This window comes from Leptosomus discolor, chromosome 7 (assembly GCF_034619465.1).
Source record: "Leptosomus discolor isolate bLepDis1 chromosome 7, bLepDis1.hap2, whole genome shotgun sequence".
Classification (NCBI taxonomy): Eukaryota; Metazoa; Chordata; class Aves; order Leptosomiformes; family Leptosomidae; genus Leptosomus; species Leptosomus discolor.
In genome coordinates, this window is record NC_141397.1 from 27,961,183 (window position 1) to 27,985,567 (window position 24,385).

At 42.4% G+C, this 24,385-nt stretch overlaps 1 protein-coding gene across 1 annotated transcript in view; it reads left to right on the forward strand.

The window, feature by feature from the left end:
• The first annotated feature begins 2,928 nt into the window (after positions 1-2,928).
• The window catches only part of PDE1C (phosphodiesterase 1C), a 308,568-nt gene continuing 287,111 nt past the window's right edge, over positions 2,929-24,385 (forward strand). Inside the window, exon 1 of the mRNA XM_086467641.1 lies at positions 2,929-3,013. Coding sequence (XP_086323767.1) covers positions 2,929-3,013 — 85 coding nt within the window. The remainder of the gene's footprint in view (positions 3,014-24,385) is intronic.

Genomic DNA, 24,385 nt, shown 5'->3' on the forward strand with positions numbered 1-24,385 from the left:
TTACAAATGACATACATGGATCGCTGTACACAGCACTGAACTGCAGCCACAGGAACTGCCTAACAATCTATATTGGTACTGCTGGGCAGTGGAAGGTAGAAAATGTACTGTACCCTGAGTGAATCTGTAGAGATTGTTTGGGAAAGCAGAATGTAAATGGCAGACCTGAAATCTAGCCGAGAGCTGAGCAGCAAAATGCAAAGAATCAGATGGGATCAGGTATCAAGTTACTGATACCATTTGGTAAGTCTTGGAGCAGCCAGATTAATTTTTTACTAGAGCTGGGAAGAAACTCTTTCCTTCTTGAACAACTTGCAGGTCAAACCCTTTCCCTTTTCACCCTGAGGTGAGCACCTCTGCAGTTCTGAAGGGCGAGAGCATCCCTCTGCAAACAGCCAGTGTAGGGCCCTCTCCAGGGATGCGGGAGGTCTGGCTTCTGGCCTTATTTGATCACTCTGCCCTGCTAAGTGTCTTTACTCTTCCTGGGGGAGTTGTTCATTTTGACCTAAGTAAGCTTTGCAAATTATTACCATTATTTGAATTGGTATTTGTTGGGGCTTGAACAAGGTATCGTTGTAAGGTAACGCAGGTGTGCACAGCTGCTGAATGGCCCAGTCATTTTCTCATTGGCAATCTGTACAAAGTGGCTGCAGGCCCAGTGAAGGAGATCAGAAATGAGCAACATGGCAGCGGTTTGGTGATCTAGATATTCTCCTGAAAAGAGAAATGCTAATACAACCCTCTTGCTTCCTACACGAGTATACAGTGCAAGCCAGGGAGCAAGCGAGGCTGCGTCTGCCTGTCTTTTTTTGGGAAGAAAGTTTCTCCTGGAACTAAGATACTTGACTGAAACTTCATGATCTTCACTGGTATCTTCCAACAATTTTTCTTCATGAATCAATGCTTCATGGCTTAAGGGAAAAAACAGTGTCATCAAATAAATTTAAAAAACCCCCAAACCCTGACAGTTCCAATGTTTACCTTCCCTTTAGATAACATTTAACTTTGTGCTTTCTAGATATAGCGTGAATAATTCTCTATGCTTTTCCGTTCTTTGGCAGAGCATTAGTGCTTTTGTGACCTATATAACCAGTGACAGAGAAAATAATTCCTTAGAAACACTTTATACTCAGACTGTTTTTCTGCACTGTTTGGGAGAGGCAGCTACATGATGGAGCCCAGTAAACAGCTTGGGAATTCTTCATTTCAGTGGCTGCCTTTATAGCAGCAACTCTTTTAAATTCCTGAGCTGTGCCTACCCTGCTGAGGTCAAAAAATAATTGCAGGTGAAGTTATGGAAATGTTATATCTAAGTAGTTATTATTTCACACTTCAGTCTCAAAAGGGCAAGAAACCTGGAAGACCAGGTCCTCCTTCCTGTAAAAAACAAAACCAAAACCCCCTCACTACTAACAGCTTTTTTCTTAATGAACTTGCCTTGTACTATCGAGCACTCAAATCATTAAAAAATTGTTAACAAAAAAGGTCTGTTTGGCTGAGGCTCGTCACTGGGCTAGAACTATGTGAAATTTAAATTGACTGCTGGAGTTCAGTAATGACTCTCTTTCATCTCTGAAGAGAGAGGATTTTAAAAGTGCAATGTTTCTATGTGACTTCAGCTTTTGTTTAGAAACCAAGGTAGGGTTGAAGTTTATACCTTAAACACAGACCAGGTTTGCTGATATTTTGTAAACCTTTTGATGTGTGTTGGGCAAGCTTTTAGCAAACCGTGTCTCAGCTATTATTTTGATAGCAGTCTTCCTGAAACTCAGTGTTTCAATGTGGTTTCCACCCAGAACGATGCAAAACCTGATGAATTTACCTGGAATTTACGTTTATGCTTGGGAACCTGAAAAATCAGAGCACTTCAGTAGCATGTTTCTATATTAACACACACTACAGGAAAAAAGAAAAGGATTGCATAGTTTTATGTGAACTGGGATCATTAAGATATTGACAGTGTTTTCTTGGATACCTATTTATAAAACCTTGGCTTGCTGCTAGCCTTCTGTGAAAACTTTGCCAGCCTTGACTCTGTGTGGTCTGTTCATAGGATAGGGATGATCTGCCTGCCTTTTTCAGCAGATCGCTGCAAGCACTCTGAATCAAATTTTTAAACATTATTGGGTAAAAAAACTGCAGAGAGGAGTTTACAAACCATGTGATGAACCACCAAGAGGACAAAGAGCTTGGAAGACTTGTGTGTGTGTGTGTGCTTGTGCGCATACATTTTGCTCAGTTTATCATCGTTACTGCTAAATTACTTTTGTTGTTTTCCCACAGTCACTTATGTTCTACTTACTGATAATCTCTGGTGTTCTGCTGCCAGTTGTGCTTCCAGAGACTTACCGTTAGTATAAGTAGTATATGATAGATGGTGTACTGTATCTTGGGTTGATTCATTATATCTTGAATGATTAAAACACGCTGCTTGTATTTGCAGGGCTGAAATCTGAGCACGATTTGCTTCAAGTCAGAAATCCCCATGAGCAAGGGGAGCCACAGGAGCAGGGGCTGCCTCATAGCAGGGAATACAAGGAGTGTCAGTGGGTAGATCCCAGCAAAATCTAACCCTTCATCTTTTTTTAATTGTTTGCTGACTCCTACACAGAGATTTGACAGATACAGCTGGCTTACTGACTCGGTAGTCTTGCACTAATTGACTGCTGGTTTAGATACCAGAGCCTCTAACCAGTTGTTAAACCCTGAGTAGGCATGTCGGTAACATGCCAGCCAGAGTGTTTGGGGGAGGAGAAAGCTGCTGGGTGCATGTTATTTGGATTCGGCTCCCCGCGCCGGGAGATGTGTGAGGCTGGGTGCGTGTGCTGTCACAGGCACATAGTCAAGGGCAGCTAAGAGTGAGCTCGAGCGCTCTGCTTCCACGGGGGGAGAGACAGGCTGCTGCTGAAAGTACAAGCTGGCAGGATCATGACAGAGCCAAGCAGCAGAAAGGAAGGATTTAAAAAATGCCGGAGTGCTACTTTCAGCATCGATGGCTATAGCTTTACAATTGGTGAGCCTGATTTAATTCCTCTTCTTTCCTTCATTGTCTCTCTTCTTCTTTCCTCTCTTTCTTTGCAGCTCCAGTAAGCACAGGCAAAAGATAGCTGTTGACAACTGCCTTTTGTCAATATATACCTTTATATTGTACAGATGCCCTGTAACTTCTCTCTAGGTTCGTTTTTCATTCTGCCATCTATATTTTCTTCTGCCCAAGAAACTTACCTTTGATATGCAGCTGCTCTAAATCCTGGCACGAGTTCACCGAGACGTTTGCAGAACTTTCGTTTTGGAACCTTATCTCAGGAAAGCCTTGGCTTCAGGATTTCAGGTTTCCAACTTGCTAGCTGCATTTCCTTCCGATGAGCCCAGAAAATAACTCTTGGGAGCCTTGGCTTTGTTTCATTATTTCTTTGTTCACTTAGCCAGTGTTTCCAAATTCTGTAACCTTTTGCTGTTTCTCAGTTTGCATAAAGATGTATGTAACAGTTCTTGTTGCCTCTCAAACACAAAAAGCAAAATTGCTGGGGCAGGGAAAGATGTGAGGAGAGATTAGGAATTTTAGGACTGGTTGTTGTAGCTGTTTGAAGAATGCAGCTTATTGTTTGTGTTCACTGTCTTAGGGAAAAGTGAGGCTTCTCAAAGCGACAGGTGTCTATGTACTTTTCCAAGTGACTTGCTGTGCAAAAGTTAAAATCTGAGGATTCCCTGAGCAGGCTGCTCTGCAAAAACTGTGTATCTTACTAGGCAACGTTACATAAATCCCTATAGATATTAGAAACAAAGGAAGCTTACATCCCATTTTAATTTTTAGATGAAATCCAAGTTAAAATAACTTGTAATAATTAATTGATACAAATTCCCCTTGAATAGCTTTAAGATGACAGAGATTCTATTTCCTTGCAGTTGTGAAATCAGGAAAGTTTTTCCTGATTTGTACTAGTGTAATTGGGTCACAATTTTATCTAATAATGATGGATACAAGGTTTTTATTGGTGTGGGAGGAGGTACCTGTTTATTCCTCTGCTTTATGGAAAACTTCTTTTGCAATCGTTAACATTAAACTTGCTGGAAAAAAAAGCAGATAGAAATGTATATTTCATTAAAGTATCTTCATGTAGTCATCTGTTAATGTGCAGATAGCATTTTAAAGGTGAAACTGCCAGGCAAATGCTACTTTTCAAATTTCTTTCTCTAACGGCAAGGTGGTAGTCCCTCCACAGGTTAAGTTGCAACACGCTCACTTTTGAACTCCCTCAGTCTCTCCCCCTTTCCTCATCATTAGTAATAGTGTTATTTCATCAGTTTGTGTCAGTCTGGAAGATAAACATTTCCATTCTGAGCCTAGGCACATTATCTGAAGATGCCAAACATTTATGACTGTGCCTAATTATGGGGGTTTTTGTTCACAAATAAACCAACAGGATTGCTCTATTTGCTGCTCTGCTGTCTTTATTGCTACTCGTGCTCACAAAACAACTAGACCAAATTTTCGATCAAATGACTCAGGTTTAGAATTGCAGCTTCTTCTGCTTCTTAGGACAGTTGTTGCATAGGAGTTCCTGTGCTATTTTCTTCTATTTGGTACACGCAACCAGGGTATTGATTCTGTGATCTGTGCATTATATAACATTTATTTTTATATCTGGGCAAGTGCGCGTTGGATTGACTCACATAACCGTGAAAACTTTGTAAACATGCCATCTAGTATTACCAGCACTGTGGGGTAGACAGTCTTGAATGATTCATGTATTTGTTAATACTTCATACTGAAGAAAATCAATGTACCCAAAAGATCCCACAGCAACACTAGTGTGTCAGGGATGGCCTTAAACTTCTTTTTTCCATCAGAGGAGACTTCTGTGTAGGTATCTAGTTGTGGGTACTACAAATTTTTAAGACGTTCTTGGGAAATGCTGAGCTGCTGCATCTGCTGTTGAAGTGTCAGCTGGGAGACAAGGCTGATGCTCTTGACGAACTAAGTAATATCAGGTTGAGAGAAACGAGTTTCCATTTGGGTGCAAAAGAAAATATTTTGCATTGATTGACCCTTATATTAACTGCTAAGAAAGGATGGTCTTCACAGGGTTTTGAAAAATGATCACTAGCCATGAGACTTATTGAAACTTTTATTGAAAGACCCGGGCCTAACGTCAAACATGAAAGCGTGTGGGCGTGGAAGAAGGCTAGCACAATAGCAGCTCCTTGCTGATGGCTCGCAGTTAGATAGCCTTGTGTCTCTGGAGATGGTCAGCATCCGTCACGCGGCAGCGCAACCTAAAGCAGCTTCTCGACTCCTCTAATTTTCACCTTTGTTGCTTACAGTGCTGGTGATTGGACAGGAGGGTTGTGGGAACCCTGCACTTCCCAGGGACTTCACAGATCCCTGCGGAAGAAAGGGCTTTGCCATACCGGAAAGGCAAATGTATGCCAATACTCAATAGCATTCTTCTGCACAAAGAAACAAGGTAGTTGCAAATCCCTTTCCTCCAGATATCACAGGGACCCTGAGGAGGACTGAGGCGTGCTGCTGTATGACCACTGAGGATTTCTGTGTGGTTTTGGATTTTCTGCTTTTATGGACTTTTTGCACTTGTAGTGTGATCTAAAGGGACCATAGTGGAGCCACAATGCGAGCCATTTAGTGGGACCATTGGGGACAGGAATCATGTGATTTAGTTTGCTCTAGAAAGTTCGATGTATCTCAGATGAAGGCTTCAAGATCTTTATTTGCCACGGTCTATGTCACCAACATTCAGAGTCCATGAAGTTTTGTATACACAAGTTGTTGTGTTTGAGCTCTTTTTTAACTTTGGCTAAATGTTACTCCACTAAAAGTAAAACATAACAGAACAGCAGTTGAGTTTATAGGAAAAGAAATTAAGAGTTAAGGCCTACTTTTTTTTTTTCTGTCCTGCGCCTTGTCTCATCACTCCTGTGCAAATGAAAGGCCATTAAATCAGAATGCCAGTGTGTTACTGTCACTGACTTTGCTACTGTAATTGACTGACTAAAGGTGCAAGACAGAGAAACATCCACTGTCATTAAAACTGGGAAAATGGTAAACACAAACATTAAAAAGAGGATATTTTCTTTTTGCACTTATCACTTCCTATGACTAAGAGCTAACTTCATTAAAGCTCCCACTCTCTGCTTTTCATATCCAGGAGCACCTGGCAACACTGCTGTGTCCCGTCCAAGATGTCTAATAAATTTATTTCTGTAGATTAGAATGAAACGAAGTGGTGAGATGTTCTGCTGTAACTCAGGTGTTACTGGAGAGGAGGGATGTGGCTCTGAAAACACTTACTTAGTCTATCTCACAGTGGTTGTTTCTAAATCTTGCAGGTAAGTTTCTTTAGGAGAATGCTGTCTCCATTCTGCATGCAAAAGCTCCCCCTCCAATTATTACAGAAGATCTGAGTTTTGCTCAGTGGTGCTTTTGGGCCCTATTTTGAAATCATTCTTTAAAACTGTGGGTTTCTTAATGTTGCTGGAGTTTCTCATGTTGCAGTTCACTGCTTGAAACCCATTTCAACATCCCTTTCAAAGTCCCAGGTAGAATAGCAAAGCAGTTGTTGCTGGTCCCTCTGACAGATCACTTCAGAAACGCCTTCTGTGTTTTGGTCAAAGCAAATATTGCCTGAGGAGATGTGTGCGCTGTGTTGGTCTGAGTTGGGGTGGGGAAGATTGGAAGCAAACTAAATATTGAACTCAGCTTTATTAGGATAAGGAAAAATATCTTCAGCTCTGTGTCATGTGCTTAACTTCAAAGAAAAAGCTGCTGTGGATTTTCTGTTATTCTCTCTTGAAAGGTTGTCCATTAGGAGGGGAATAGACAGGAATGGGTTTTAAAAATTATTCTAGACAGAAACCAAAGAGCAGTTTCATTTTTTGTACTGTATTTTAGCCAGAGAACTGTGTCTGTCATAGCAATTAAGTTAACTGTTCTGTTCTTGTGTACTGTCATACATCTGAGGGCAATGGCACCTTTGCAACCCACAAAAGAGGCAGGTTTCAGCAGAAGACACCTGTAGGCTCATATGCCGTGCATTTTCATGGAGATTTACTTTAATCCTGCCCTTAGTTGCTTATAATAAAAAACGTCATTCTGACTGAAAGCACACTGTAATTATAAGGTGCTGACAAATCTCTCGCTAATTCTGCATGTGCGTCACTCATAGCCCTCCTTCAAAGGAGGTCTGGGGGAAATGTTTGTCTGTGGGGTCAGTCCGCTTTCAGGTGGGGGCCACATATCTCTGCCTGCACATGAACAGCGTCCCTGGCAAAAAGGTGGAGGGGGAATACATAGCCACCACTCCTGCTGTGGATTATAACCTCTCCTTGTCTCTGTACCTAAACTGTATAATTTTCTTTGTTAAGGCATAATACAAAAGATTTAAAAAAAAAAAATTAACCCCCCCAAACCTTGCTTTTTTTCCCCTCCCCGTCTCTCTCCTGATAGACTTATTGAGAGGGTATTTTCTTGATAAGAGCTGATAAGAAGCACTGATGATTTCTGTGTAAACAGTGGAACACTGTCATCTGAAATCAAGGAATTGGGGAATCTAAGTTTATTAATATAATACAAATACTAAGCTTCCAATAGGATGTGAGATTTTTAACATAATTTAAGGAAGTCTGATGTAGTTATAATAGACTATAAAGAATTAAAATATCTTCCAACATAGTCTTACCCCCAACAAATTCACCTAAAGCAAGCTGTCAGCAAATAGATTGTGAAATAAAGCTCCAAAGTTGTACCAGTTTTTGCTGCTCCCTCCATTACAAAGTTGTGGTTTAGCTTCAGACCAGTCTGTCTCTCTCTGCTTTGGCTGAAGATAGACCTGAAAGGAGTCTGCATAGTTGGTGTGCATATGGGTGAGATACACAGCTGGCCCTTTGTGTGGGGTGGACGGTCTCTGCCACAGTGATGGGCAACAGGAATTCCTGCTGTTGGTACTTAACCTGTAGCTGCTTCTATAACAAAGTGGAGATGGTGATTTCTGTGGCATCTACATGGTCTCGTTATTGCACTGACATCTTTGATGTTACAGGGGTGGACTGCTTTAAGCTAAGTAAATGATCTTTGAAAAAACTGCAGTGATAGTTCTCATGTGGCAAAAAGCCTGGCAATGTTTTCATGGAGCTCTGCCATTTGCTTCTGTGGATGGTCTACCTTATCACTGCTACCTGCTGCTCACAGCTGTACTCTGCTGCCTGTATCTTGGCATCCAGAAACACAGCGAGTGTTTAGGGCTGTCCCCTTCTCTGTCAGAGTTGTTTTAAGTGAGAGGTTACCATGCAGGGTTGTATGCCAGGTTCAGCAGCAGCTGACAAAGGGTCAGATTCAGACTGCAGGTCCCTGTAGCAGGATTACATCAGAAGTGCTATTTACCTCCTCCTCTTTATTTTACTTCTCAGGCAAGCTGCGAACAGTAAAACCTTTGCAGCATGTTTTGATGTGATTGAATGGGCATCCCCATTCTCTGGAGCTGAGTTCCATACGTGGGAAAACAACCTCCAGTGCCCTCAGTGAGGAGAGATGTTAATGGCTAAAATCATTGTCACCACTGTCAGGAAGTTTTCCTTTCATTACTTCATGTGTGGGTTTTTTAAAAATTTTTTTAATTTTCTTTTGTTTTGTTTTTTAAGGTTTATGAATCACCTATGTCCAGGTCTTGGTGCTCAGTCACCTCTGAATCTAGCTTCAGGACAAATGTCACCAAATGGTCTGAACAGCTCAATGTATTGGGAATAAGATTCACTAACGGGAAGTAGCTATGAAAACTGGGCTTGTGAGGCAACAGAGCCCACAACACAAGGTGCAAATACAGCAGAAGGTGGAGACACCTGGCTGAAGATCGGGAGTCCTGTTCCCTTTGTGCCAGATCTGAGACCCACCATGCTGTTTGTCCCCCTGCTCATCTTCTGTGAGGGAAGGAAGCACAGTCAGTCCTCTTTTAGAAACAACAAATGATTGTTGCTCCTTGCCAGGAAGGGCCCATCTTACCATGGTAAGCAATAGTATTGCCCCTGGTTTTGTTTTCTCTCTGGTCTTTGGCCAGCTACTCCTGCTCCCAATGCTTCTGAACTGGTGCCCAATGTTCAAAAGAAATGAACAGGCATGAACTCTCCTGTGCCTTCTGAGCTCGGTTTTAGGCAGGCAGCCAGGCCTGTTCCTGATCAGGCAGGCTCTGACCCAGAGCAGGCTTCCCTCATTCGCAGCCTCCCCTCATTCGCAGCCCTCCCTCATTCGCAGCCCCAGCCAGCTCTCCCTCCTATGTTGAAAGCCAGAGGTCTGCATCTTCCTCCTCGTACTGCTGCTGTGAGGACAAGAGTCTAGGAGCTTTCAAACCGAATTGCCTTTGGGGATTCGCATTTCTGCTGCAGATCTTCTATTTTAAACCCTTGTGCTGTACAAATTGGTCCATTTTCCTGATGTTGTGTAAATGCAAGCTCATTTTTCCAAGTTCTGTAGCGCTGCATGAGTGTGAAAGCAAAAGGCTCCTGGACATACCCTGCACTTATTTGTGTGTTAGTGCAAATCAAGAGGCAGGATCCTGGGCAGTGGTAAATCTGTGTCACTCCACTGCATTTGGGAGAACTGCAATGATTTGAATGAGCAGAGGATCTGTTCTAGACAGTCTTTTCCAGTTAAAGTGAACACTGCTGCAGGTTAGAGCAGGAGCTGCCCTGTGTACAAGGAAGGCAAATCATGCAGCTTTTCCATGGCCTGCTTCCAAGACTTCATTGAGGTTATGCTGATATGGTTTTGCTCCCCACTTCTCCCTGCCTGGTGACAAGCTTATATCTAACAATCCTGCTGAAACTCAATCCCAGATTTCTAATAGCTACAGGCTCAGAATTTTCAGGCCTGGGAACTTAACCCTCGTGACTACATCGATAGCCTCGCGCTGTGGCTGTGTGCAAAGTTGGAAGCGTGGCGCGGGTAAAGTTGTAGTAATTACTGAACAGATGCACTTAATGAGGTCTCTACTGGCTTCCCAGCTGGCGAGTCGAGCCGTGCGCTGGGACAATGTGATAGCAGTCGCTTGGGTCGTTGTGTGACATCACGTCCTCCCCCTTGTTGTCATAGCAGCTGCGATCGGGCCCCCTGAATATTTCCCTCAGGAAGACTGCAAGCATCATCTCTCTCCATGAAATGGCAGTGCATGGTGCTTAGTCTCTTGCTGCTGCCTGATGCTACATCTTGTTTCTGTTGATTTAGTGCCTTTTCCAGCTCCCCATCCCTTCTCACAGTGATGCAGAGCGATGAGACCTGTCAAGTGGTGTGTTACTGGGAAAGGGGAGAGGGTAGACAATTTGCTCAGCCAGTACCACTTAATTCAGTTTCAACACCAAGTTCCCCTTCCATGTTCAGTAGATTTACATCCAGTTTATACTTGTCAGACTGTTTGGATTCAGGTTGTGTATCTTTGTATTGACAATGAATACTTACTAGGAGTGAAAGCTTTCCAAAATCAAATTTTACTAGTTTCTTCCCCCTGTATGTGGATAGCTGAAGTCCCGCCATGTGGCATGCAGATTGCTTTTTATGGACTCACTTTTTCACATTCTTTTCTTTTCATTTATGGGTCTTACACGCTTGAACAGTGGTAATGGATCTAGTCCCCAAAATTTGTACTAGTGTTTCCTCTTTCTGTTTTATCCTTTTCTCTCTTTTATTTTGTGCTTTATGAATGCCGGTGTGATTTATTTTGAATCATGTCAACTGAAAACAGCTAAGTACATACAGAAAATGTCCACAAATTCTTTTTAATTGCCTGTTCAAGTAGAGTAAGTTATTAAACCACTTTGGAAATAGACTTGAAGTAAAAATTAGAAATATGTTAACATTCTCTGAAGTTACTTACAGCAAAATGTTCCTCTGCTTAGAATACTGAGTTTGAGTTTTGGTGTTTTTTTTTTTTTTTATGATCGCTATAGATAAAGGTGAATGATTTACACATACCAGGCAGATACGCCTAAGAAAACGGAAAATGAGGTTTTCATTCAGGCCATGATTCTGCTGTTGGATGTGCACATGAAACCTTACTGAAGTCTTGGGATTTTTTCAAACAGGTGGTCCTCAGTTGCAGGCTGAGGAGCTCTGGTGCATTGTGATAAAAGTGCGCTCCATGATCAAATGAGAGCAACTGGTATTTTCATCAAACGTGGAAGTGGGTACAACTGCAATCGTAACTCCCCAGGAAGTGAGCAAAGAATGAAAATGCATGGAGAAAAATAACACTCTGAAATTTATAGGTGCTACTGCCAGCTCTGCTCCAAATGCAAAATGTTGTTTTCCTGTCCCATTAAAACTGGCGTTTTGGAGGACAGGATGTTTAAGATGCTGCTGTGCACAAGAGAATAGCAGAATACTAAGCCCATTCAGTTTATATCGATTTCCTCCCTCACTCCCAAAGCTGTGATTATTACCAGAGATGTATACTGTTAATAATCACTATTTCCCTTGAAATGTACTCTGAAAATGGGATCTTTAAGATGTTCAGACTACTTTATTTGCCTTATTTATTTGATGGCCCTGTACCATGTTTTATTAATCTACAGGAGGTAGACAGTCTTTTCTCCAAACTGCTGGCCCTCTATTTAAAGACAGTCTATGTTCTTTCCATCTTGATGTTATCATAATTCAGAATTACAGACCTTGCAGGCCAAATTATGTTCTGACTTTTGTGCAACCCTGGAAACTCAAAACATAATTTGGACTGCAGTGTGTCTTATTTTTCTTAAAACAGCTGATGAGCAAATGTAAGAAATCTCTGGCAAAGCTGTGGTTTTTTTCCTTGCCAAAATCTGGAATATTTAACTAAAAGTTGATAATCAAAGCTAATTTCAATCTGAGTCATAGGGAGGGTGATCTATATTTTATAGTCCATGTACTGTATATATGGTGTATAGGAAAAAAATGTTTTCAATGTGTATATAACTGTTATGGAGCACAAGAGACAGTGGCAGATTCTACTGCTGCTTCTTGGAACATAAATAATTTTTCAGCATTAATCTCACTTGGTGGCTCCTCAAGTAACAAAAGCAGTGGGATTTTCCAGAGCCCCAGCTGTTGGCTAACTCTGCTGTTACAAAAATCAATGGATATCTTTAGAAAATCCAGAACAGGACACCCTGTGCTACTTTTGGAAGTTCCTTTGCAGAAAAAGAGTTAATTTCTTTCTGGTAACCCCGACACTTAAATAGAATTCCAGCAGGAAATACCTAAGACCTAATGACTGCTGCTAACCTTAGCTTTTAGTTTATTGCTTTTCATAAATGATGCAGCATATATAGATCAACGGATAATGAGCATCTTGCTTCGCTTCAATGGAATGAACTCTGAGTTTTCACAAGCACAATTCAGGGTAGATTTGAGCTGATAGTGTTTAACGACATTTGGGTGCGTGTTTCTTCTGCAAAAATGACAGATTTTTCCACGCTGTGAATTGTTGGTTGAGAGACAGATGGATGTTAAGGTAGCTGTTTTACCTGTTCTCCCTTTTAAATGTAGATAGAAATGATTGTGTGGAAACCTCCTGCCTCACAGTGCAAAGCCACAGCATGCTGATGTCTGTTGGTGCTGGAGCCTGGCATACGGCAACGATGACTATCCCAGAACCTGGCTGAACAGGAGGTGTAGCGGCTCCTCCGTGACCACAGTTTGCAGCACACTTTGCTGCAGAGAGCAGACACTGATTGCTGGTAACTTTAATTCATCTGGCTATGAAGTTGAGTCCTTTCCTCTTGGCTGGCCCTGCTGCTGGAGCAACCTCTGGAGGAGACGCAGGACAAAGACAAACAGCTGGAGGAACCCTGACCAAACCATTGCTGTTTAAAATGCCACCTGGAAGTCATCACAGCAGCCTGGGGAAATCAGGGGATCCTGGCTGTTATTAAGTGTTGGATATGAGTTTCACTTACGCAGGCTGAAGCTGTGACTTGAATATGGATCCATGTCAGCTGGTGTTAGATCCTGTAACTAAGGAAATGCCTCAACTATCAGTCCAGTCTGCTAACGCTCCTCAGCATTCCTCCATTCCTGAAGTATCAACAGGTTATTATCGTTGCAGTTGCTAGGTGGCTTCATGATATTATTTCTGTCTCCATGGCTAATGCTTGATTGTTCTTGAGTCAAGGGAAGTGCAAGTACAGAGAACGGTAATTACATCACTGCTGATAACTTGGATCCTCTTGTTCCTGGAAGATGGTCCTGTCAGCTTGACAACATGATCAGAGTAAATTTTCCTTCATGGGAGAATATGTTTATTCTTTAGTGATGTTTGCTGCCTTATGTTCCAGTCTAATGCTTCCTATTAATTAGAATTCATTGTGCCATTTAAGTGAAGTGGCATTTTTAAACTGAAAATCGGCACAACGACTTGTCATTTACTCTCTGATTGTGTTTGCCTACTTGCCCTCTGAAGCAGCAACAATAATTTGAGCCTTCTGTTTTATTAGCTGTCATTTATAGTAACACTTTATGTGCATAATTATTTTTCTCTAGCTCTGCTCTGATCCTTAAATGAAACCTCTGGGATGTGTTCCCAGCTGGTGGTGTGTTTACGTGTTGTTTTCAGTCTCTTGCATTTGATCTCTCTTATGTTGTTTGTGGCAAGCAAGTTTTGTGTCCTTTTGGGAAGTTTTTAGCTTTGATTATTTCAGTGTTTATTAAGCACTAATCTGTTCAGATGCTTTGGATAAGCCTTCTTGGAGAATGCCAGTATCTTTAGGTCCCTAAACTAAGAGACAAAGGAAATTTGGCCTTTGAGCCCTTTGGGAAATTTTGCCTGTAGTGCACAGGTGCTGTTACAAACATCTTTTTGAATTGGGAAGAAGAGGAAGTTCCCATGTTGGTGAACTGAGTGTTATGCTGGGAGGAGGGGGGGAAGATTTTAGACTTGGAGTTTCACATCTTTCCCAGCCCCCATACTCCTCTCCACCCTTTGGCAGCGAGATGCCTGAGCCCTGCTGCTTGCTGGCACTGCTGCTAACCAAGAGGGAGGGGATGGAGTTTTTTGGCATCAGGAGTCTTTCAAAGGCACCTGGAGGAAGAAAGAAGGGAAGACAGGACATGCTTTGCGTGCCAAAACTTCTCTCCATGGCATTGCTAAGACTAACTTATGTTTCTGAAGAAAATACCTTATGGACTTTGAACTCCTAAATCCAGATGATGCAAGTTGGAAAATGTATTGGGAATTAGTGAAAAGAAGCAAATATCCTAATACTTTTGTAATTGTGAAATAGGCTTCTAGCCAAGCTTACTACTCCAGAATGAAGTGCAGGCAAAACTTCGGACACACAAAAATGAATCTTATGCTACACAATTATTTTTTCTTCTCATTCAAAATATTCCTTTTCAATTTTAAGATTAGCTTGACGTGTTTAGTGGATTTATCACATCCAGTAAACTCTCTATGCAGACAGCACATGTTTGTCACCATCACTGCAAAATATTTGTTCTCGTTTGCAGTAAGCTGACTGTTGAAGTCACTGAGCAGCCTTCAAATGGCTAAGGCATTTGTGACTGCTATACGAAGCTATATTTGGTACCTTTAGGCACTCAAAAAGGAACAAAGAACAGAATCTTTTGCACTTGTGTGTCATTACCATAAAATAATATCTGATAGCTAAAAAGAATTAATTTTCGTAATATTTTGCATTTTGGTTTTGTCCTGCATTTCCTTTCAGTCTATACAAGGTCTGTACCTGTATACACAATTTCATATTTGTTAAACTGCTATAAACTGCAAGAGGGATTAGCATTGGAAAATGAAGGCATCTCTTCGTATGATTGCTGAAGAACAAACCAGAAGCAGTTCCAAAACTTGTGAAAAATAGCAGTGAGGAGCAGGAATAGCTACAGAAGATAGGATTAAGGATTTAGCCTATATTTCTTATTCAGTCCAAAACCCTAACAATATTGGTGACAGGAGAAAGGAATTCAAAATTATGCCCAAGTTATTTAATGTTTGAAAATGAGGCTGGTATTTTGCATAACAATAATGCTTTTTAAATGAAAGGAGCATTTGCTTTACAGTTCACTGTGGCTGGAGGGCCACAATACTTACAGATGAGGTGTCTAATCTGGTAATTCTGCTCCCCCTTGGAATTCAGTGATCTAAATTGGACAACAATTGTCGGTCATTATTGTCTCTTCTCCAGTCTTTGGCTGATGTAATTCATGCCATTGTAAGGTGTTCTTTGATCACCGAAATTTTGGGTCATGGATGAACAAAGCAGTAAGTGGAAAATAAATTAGACATAGTTGCAGAAGGTGGCAGTTATTCACAGAAGTGTAAGGATAAAGTGGTCAGGATGAGACATGGGCATTATATGCCACTCAGGATACAAAACAAGCAGTTGGACGTCCCCAGTGAAAGACGTTTTTTAAAAAAACAGAACCAACAAAAATCAAGCAAAAGATCCGAAACAAAACAAAAAACCCGAAAGAGGAAAGTTAGAGATGATACTGTTAAATATTTTTATAAAGACAGCACACGAGAAGATTTTGTAAAGTAGCATGGCAGAACCAAAGAAAATCAGTGAAGGCAGTAACTAAATGAGAAGTATTTTGAGCTCAGTCATGCATTTCTATGTGATTAGTTCCATTACGATAAACGAGAGTACTTACAACTGCAAAAGCTGCCGAATTAGACTTGTTCATAGTGATAACATTTAAAACATAGAAGATACTTTGCTTTAGGAGCTCAGTCATATAGCTCTTAAGTACTATGCCCAATGCATTTACGAAGTAGGGTTTCTGTGGGTTTTGACAGTGCTCTGTTCCCAGTGCCTCCCAGTAATATGGGCAGATGCTTCCAGTGAGGTATCCACATATTCACCATGCCTCCTGCCTCTTCCTAGGATATACCTGAGAAATTGAGAGGGGTAATCTCAGAACTACTCAATAAAATATAGTCAAACTCATTGCTCTGCAGAGAGCTACTGCTGTAAAACATTTAAAGGAGCATGGGTTTAAGCCCCTCTGCATTGCATCCACAGCATCACGTGTATTGAGGCAGAAGGCCTTATGTTGTTGTCATATAGCTCCTTGAAGGTACTTATACCCTCTGCTGTGCACTTCTAGGGCCAGCAGATAGCTCCTGCTGCACAGAGGGACCACAGCTGGTTTGTCCTGGTGAGCGGATGACCACCTCCTGACTTCTGAGCACAAAGCCCTAAATTATATCCCATTTCCAGCCAGAAAACTAAATGTTTGCTGTATTGCACAGTCTCGATATTCACCGTGGCCTGCTTGCCCGTGGAGCTGCTGAAGTAGCACTGTCTCTAGAAAGAGCCAAGGGATTTGTTTTCTATACAGAATCAAGGACATGCCTTAAGAAACAAGGTGTCTGTCAGGAGATGTTGGGGAGATGTAGCATATACTATTGCCTAGTTCAGTCTGTATGGTACCTGCAACAAAGGCACTTACAGTATTACTGATGGCAAAAATTAATCACTTTCACAGGTGTTTCATTTAGTGGCTTTCAGAAGAACAAAACAAACAGAAGTATTTTTCCTTGGCTAATGTTTCAATTGAAAGAGCTATGTGCAACTTTTAAACTAAGACTGACATTATATATTAGCCAGTGTCAGGGTTTTGCTCAGAGCCTTCACCAAGGGTATATATTCAAGTGCAGTGCGATAAATGCTCTGACTCAGGCCTTGGGTCTTTCCTCCTTTTATCACAGGTTGACAGCAACTGGATGTGAAGCTTGGTGAATTTGTTAAAGATATTAATTTTAAATTTATGTAGTATGAAAACAAAGCTGTACTCTTTAAAGTGGGAAGACATCTTTGGGAGAAGAGTATATGTTATACTGGTCACTACTTTTATGGGTATTGGTAGTTTATATGAAGTAATAATGATAACACTGGCATATACTCCCAGTGGCATTTTTCACGTCCAGAAATGCTTAATGGTTTGGCTGTACTTGCTTCAAAGTGGAGATTTAAAAAAAGAAGTTAAAAAATATTTTTTTTATTTTAAAACACACAGCATCTTTGTATGAGTGAATCCTTTTGCATCATGACTGGAGACCAGTTGCTGCAAAGGCAACTCTGAAGAGAGCTGTCTGCAGGTACTCACCACCAGACTGCCAATGACAGGCAACTGAGAAGCAGCACTTGGTTTCTATATGCACCAGAAGCTTTAGTTATTGACCTGAATTTCAATTGCTTGAAACAATTATATCAGATGGGATCATGTCACCAGTCCACCTCCGCTGCGAGCTGGTAGCAAGCAGAAAAGGTGAAAAGGAAAGAGACACATGATGGTGCTCCTAACATCTGCACCAGTGGCTTATGAAGCGGTGTAGCGTTACTGTATGGTTGACTTGCTGTGTCACCTGTTAATGAGAAGTTTATTTACCAGGATTATCTTTCTTAGCTTTCTGCACATGCTGTTCTCTACTTGTGAGAAACCCTTCCTGTCTGTGCCACCTGGCAGGTAGGCCAGAGCAGCGTTAGGTTTTGCTAATTAAAGACTGGGCTTGATTTCATGAGTTGGAGGAGACAAATCCTGCCCTGCTCCTGCTCTCTGAAGCATGGGCACATAACGACAGGGTCTTTTTGTATCCTGGCTTTAAGGTTATGCAGTGCAGGGTGCTTTATCTCCGCAGGACAGTATTTCTTACCCAGCTACTCGGAATGGAGTCTTGACATAGGTCTAACAGTCCTTTATGTCTGATCCCATGCTGCTTGTAAAGTAAATAAGTTAAGGGTGCATGCACTGGTGTCAAAGTGTACATGGGGGAATCCTGTGGCACCCCAGCAACGCCTAGAAAGCGACCACGAATGAAGGAAGGTAGAAACTCAATGAACCCCTTTTTTAGAGGTTGGGTCCCATATATCTAGAGCCATTCTGCACAGAGGTGTAACTGAAACAAAACTTTAAATTGCCGAGGGAATTGATGCATGGACTCCGGTCTGATGGATCGAAGACGCTTTATTATCAGAAAGCTGCATTTATATAGTTTTGCTAAAGTGTACGCACACTGTCCACGTGCTCTTTTACACATTATAATTGGTTACTACTCTCTGTCCACGCGCCTATTCTCTACATTTCATTGGGTGCTATTTAGGAGGCTCATGTTCCTCTCGTGTCTAACAGTCCGCACCTGTTTTCTTCCCTGTTACCTTTCTTTACTCTTGTTCAAGGTTCAGGGCAGAAACTGCCTGAATCCTATTAACTCTTTCCATCCCTTCTCTTCTCGTTCCTCCTCAATGCAACAGTGCCTGGCCGGTTTCCAAAGGTCGCCTCTGACTTGCCCCTACATTAAATATTTATTTTCATCTTGTAACTCACAAGCAATGTGCTTTAAGTTACCCTTACTTTGAGCAAGGACTGGACCTCATGACCTTTGAAGGTTGTTCCCAAGCAAAGTTGTTCAGTGATTCTATATGTGAATGAAGTTTCTCTAGATTAAGATAAGGCAAAAAAAGAAAATCATACTTGAAAAAAATTATTTTCTCTTTCAGATTCTGCTTCCTTTACTATTTTTTTCATGCTGTGAAAGGATTTCATTCTTCCGTTGAAAGGAATGCCAAAAAGTTCTGATAATTTCAGCTGGATCCAGGCTTGGATTTGCGCAGACACAAATGCATTTACATTGCATTTAGAGGGAAAAGCAGAGCATCACCTTCTTTAGTCAGAGACTTCTCTTACAGAGTCTTTTGAAAGTATTGTGGGCAATGGGCAAACTGTGTGCAGTGCATCTCTCTTCCCTACAAGTAGCAGGAAGGCTGTGACAAAGGACAAGTGATAATAGCTGCATGGCACTAGGGCAGCCTGAGCTGTCCACTGTTCGCATTCAGCCTCCTGTTCCTGAGACAGCACGCAGAAGAGGAGAAGGGAGGCTTCTCTGGTGATTAAAACCGAGTTGCTGAGCAGTTAAGGGGAGGCATTATGGTGAAGTCTTTTCAGAAAAGACTCCTTTCACATGCAGGATGGGCAACCAAGGGTGAGTCTTTCATAGCCTCCTGTCCATGCAAACCTGCCAGTGCTGATAGTAAGTGCAGGGCATTTCCAGTCAGAACTAACGCTGATGTACTTCAGCTGTGAACCCACTCTCCTGTGCGGCACATGCAATGGTCATCTGTCCAGGACCCCTGTGATTAAAAGAGCTAACAGGTCTGTGTGCCTCTGCTTGTCTTTCTGTCAGTGTGCAGCCTTCAGCTGCTGATGTTTTGGGGAAAGAGAGGAATTTCCAAGGCCTCTTTTTAAATATGCATGTGTGTATTTGCATGAATTTATGGAAGCAGGGGGAGGTAAAGGAACTACGCAGCAATTTACACAAATTTAGCAGAGGTATAAGGCGGGGAGGACCTTGGATTTGAGGAAGATCCAGATAGAAGAGAGGGTTACTTGAAAAGGCATTGTTTACATTTAGTTGCCTTCCTCGCTACACTCTTTTGGCCCCTTGGTTTTTTGGATTTCATGAGGAAACATTAGAAGTAACATGTAGGGAAATTACATGCTAGTAAGTAAATTTAAGTATCCTCCAAGGGAAAGGTGGAACAAGGTGTAGGCTTCCTGGCATACGCTTCCTCAAGTGCTATCTAGGTGTGCTCTGGGTCATCACTGGGCTTGGATGATGCCTGAGGCCCCTGCCTGGCAGGGGAGGGAAGGAATGCAGGCGTCAGAGGAACTTCCTCAGGAGTCCCGCTTGCAGCCAGAGGACTAAACCTGGGTCCCCCTGGGACTGCAGACTGAAATAGAAGGGCGAAGGAAATGGTGTATAATTGGTCCCTATTAAAAACAATGAGATTGTTGCTTTGTAAAACCAAATATTTTGTGAACAAAGCTTACAGAGACTGCATGTTCTGGAGTTCCTAGGAGCTGGTAACCAAGCCAGAGCCCACAATGTGTTTCTATTCTCTGCTGAGCATGACCTGTCCATGCACAGGGAGATATCTGATGGAAACCTGAGTGGACACAATGATGATCCCAGGGGTGCATAGAGCTTAAAAATTAAAATGGGATACTGGAAAGGAAAAGATGCAAACCACAGAAAATAGTGAGTTCACCACTTGAGAAAGAAATGCCTATTTCCTCTTCCAGTCATCTCTTGCTTTGTCTGATATAAACACAACTGAAATCAGAGGGAACAGGTCCTCTTTTCTATTTGGCTTTTGGAATAGACCCAGAGAGAGAAAATGTGGGCAGAGCCTACTGCTAGAAATATTGGTTTGACCTACAGTTAACTATCTCAGCCATGCTTCCCAGTACCCAAAATTCTTTCAAATGTGGTCTAAGTTAATGACTGTTCCTTTTTTAACAAGAAAAATAGCACTAATTAATAGGGATAGTAGCTCAGCATTTATCCACTGTGTTCATTGTAGCACAGAATGATTTTAGTGACTCTATCTTTAATTATATCTGGCTAAAGGAATAAAAAAATGTCAGCTATGGCAGCCATTGTCCTGATTGCATAGCATCTTTGTTAGTAAACAGACCAGCCTGAAATGTTTGGCTTTATGAACTGCTACAGAAAGCAGTCCAGTCTGTGGAGTATTGCAATCTTTGCATAGGGTGAGGATGAAAGATGATATATGTCCCAAAATTATGTCCTAATCACCTAACATATCTAAAAGAAACTATGTAGAGGAAGATCACAAAAGCCTTTTATGCTCTGAGCTACCAGGGAGGCCTCTCTGCTCAGTGCAGCTTGCGGATGTGTCAAAAGTTGAAAGCACACAGAATCACGGAGTGGTTAAGGTTGGAAGGGACCTCTGGAGGTCATCCTGTCCAATCCACCTGCTCAAGCAGGGACACCTAGACTCAGGATTGCCTAGGACCATGTCCAGATGGCTTTTGAATATCTGCAAGGATGGAGGCTCCACAGCCTCCCTGAGAAATCTGTTCCAGTTCTCGGTCACCCTCACAGTAGAAAAGTGTTTCCTGACATTCAGAGGGAACCTCGTGTGTTTCAGTGTGTGCCTAGTGCCTCTGGTCCTGTCGCTGTGTCCTGGTTTTGGCTGGAATAAAGTTAATTTTCTTCCTAGTAGCTGGTGTAGTACTGTGTTTTGGAATTAGGATGAGAATAATGTTGATAACACACTGATGTTTTAGTCGCTGCTAAGCAGGGTTTATATGAAGTCAAGGACTTTTCAGCTTCTCATACTGCCCTGCCAGTGGAGGCTGTGAGTGCATAAGAAGCTGGGAGGGGACACAGCAAGGACAGCTCACACCAATGAGCCAAAGGGGTATTCCATACCATATGATGTCATGCCCAGTATATAAACTGGGGGGAGTTGGCAGGGGGGCACTGTGGCTTGGGGATTGGCTGGGCATTGGTCAGCAGGTGGTGAGCAATTGTATTGTGCATCACTTGTTTTGTATATTCTACGATCATTATTACTATCTTCCCTTCCTTTTCTGTCCTATTAAACTGTCTTTATCTCAACCCATGAGTTTTCTCACTTTTACTTTTCTGATTCTCTCCCCCATCCCACTGGGTGCGGGGGTGAGTGAGCGAGGGGCTGTGTGGTGTTTAACTGCTGTCTGGGGCTAAACCACAACACACTGAGCACTGCTGAAAAGAGCCTGGCTTCGTCTTCTTTTCACCTTCCCCTCAGGTATTACTACACATTGATGAGTCCCCCCTAAGCCTTCTCTTCCCCAGGCTGCACAGTCCCAGCTCTCTCAGCCTTTCTTTATATCCAGAATCACAGAATGGCAGGGGTTGGAAGGGACCTCAAAAGATCATCTAGGCAAACCCCCCTCCCAAAGCAGGACCATCTAGAGCAGGTCACACAAGAATGTGTCCAGACGGGTTTTGAATGTCTCCAGAGAAGGAGACTCCACAACCTCCAGAAGTATAGACAGAGGCAAAGAAGGCATTCAGCAACTCCACCTTCATTGTATCCTCTGTCACCAGGGCACCCGCCTCATTCAACAATGGGCCTACATTGCCTCTAGTTTTAATTTCATCTGCAATGTATTTGAAGAAGCCCTTTCTGTTGTCCTTGTCCTCCCTTGCAAGGATTAACTTCAAGGAGGCCTTAGCTTTCCTAGTTGTCTCCCTACATCCTCTGACAACAGTCTCATACTCCTCCCAAGTGGCCATCCCTTCCTTCCAAGATCTATAGACTCTCTTCTTCCACTTGAGTTTGCCCGTTAGTTCCCTGTTTAACCATGCTGGTCTTCTGGCTCCGTTTCTTGATTTCCTACCCACTGGGATGCTCCAATCTTGAGCTTAGAAAAAGTGGTCCTTGAATATAAACCAGCTATCTTGGGCCCCTTTACCTTTTAGTACCATGCCCCATGGGATTTCCCCTAGCAATTGCTTGAAAAGGCCAAAGTTGGCCCTGCTGAAGTCCAAAGTTGTGATCCTGCTTGGTATTCTGTTCCTACCGCACAAGATCCTGAACTCCACCATCTCATGATCGCTGCAGCCAAGGCTGCCCTCAATCTTCACTGCTTCAACCAGACCCTGCTTGTTAGTGAGTATAAGATCTAGAGTGCTCCTCTCCTAGTTGGCTCATCCACCATTTGCATCAAGAAATTATCATCGATAAACTGGAGGAACCTCCTGGACTGTGAATGGCTAGCTCTATAGGCCTTCCAGGAAATATCTGGGTAGTTAAAATCCCTCATGAGTACCAGTGATTGTGAGGCTGCTGTCAGCTAATCATCCTTGTTGGCTTTTGCTGGACTTTCTCCAGTACATCCATGTCTCTCTTGTACTGGGAAGGCCAGAACTAGACCCAGCACTCTAGGTGTGGCCTGACCAGTGCCACACAGAGGGGAAGGAACATCTCCCTTGACCTGCTGGCAACACTTCTCCTAACACAGCCCAGGATACCACTGGCTGTCGTTGCTGCTAAGGCAAGTTGCTGGCTCACGTTCAAGCACAGCTAGCCTTCTCTTGCCCATCAGCAAAGCCACGCTTTGCACTTGGGCATGGCACTGCTGTGACATCTCCCCTCCTTTATCGACCTCTGTGCCAGGGAACAGCCAGGAACAGGAAGCACAAGAGAGAAGTCATGGCTCTGTGCAGTGTACTAGGCCACCTCACTCCAGCTGGAAAATATATTTTCGGGCTGTGTTCCAGTGGTGCAGCTATTTTCCAGCCATGATATCTACCATGGCATTGGGTTATGCATCGGAAATGGGGTTGCTCAACAGAAGGTGTGCATGACTGGGCTATAATTGCTGTTGAGGAAATCAATCTAATATTGCATAACCCATTATGTTCTGTCTTGTGGCACATGTTGGGCAGTATCAGTACAGGGGCTTATTACAGGGCAGTTGAAAACAATCCAGGGCAACGAGGAGTAAAAGACAAATTCAAAGTACTGTTGTTCATTTTTGCCACTTTCCTTTGAATGTTCCTGTCACTACCACAGTAGCGTAAGATACCTTCACTATGGATACAAAGGCTCTAGCTGTCTTAATACTTCAGGAACAAGTTGTTTACAGCACGACTGCACTAAGATCATAAAGAGGTGTGCTGTTGTTCATGGCTATCAAAAAAGTACCTCTCTCTGTTCATAACGGATGACATTTGCAAAAGCTCTAATGGTATGGGAGCTGAGGCTCTGCTTTCAGGCGCGACATGAACGCTTAAGGACTTAGATCTCGGTGATCTTTAAAATTAGGACTTGGGCTCCCAAAGCATTACCTGCTTTTGTATCTTAGTACTGATGTAAAGTAATGGCTGCATCAATCTTGTATTTCCAGGTAACAGAAATGCCTGTTTGACTGAGTGAGGATGCCATTGTATCACTGTCAATTTAAGTACCTGTTGATAAAGTGCTCTGGAGCTACTGCATTTCCCCCATGATAGAGAATCATTTGATTTGCTGTATTGCACAGTTTTATGGCCAAGCTGTCGTATCAGAGCTGGCAGGTATGTGTGGTTGAGATGATTTGCTGCTCTTGTGATGCTTATGGATTAAGTTATTTTTAAATCCAGTTCCTCTGGTGAGCAGGAAAACACAAACCTCACCCATACAGGAGGCTGAACTTCTGGTCTGGCATTCCTTTAGCTATGCACAGCTCAATGATTTTTTTTTTTAAGATCACTCTGTTTCATCCCTGTGTGGAACAGCAGCATACATTCTTTCCTTTTTTGGGTGTTCAGCAAGGGAATAAAGGTGCCTGTGAGAAATTCACAGGAGGCCTCATTTGCTAGTATTACAAAATTCAAATCCAAAGGGTCACACCCACAAGAGCTAATTGTCAAACTGTGCTCTACCAATGGAAAAAAAAATGTTTCCATGGTAACTTTCTAATGAGTCTGCTTGAAAACCTTTCCAAGAAGAACTTTTTTCCAGCGGATTAGATATTTGTGAGGTCAAGCGGCTGCTGTGCTGTAGGTATAACCTCACGTGATATTACTGATGGTTTTTACACAGCTCAATT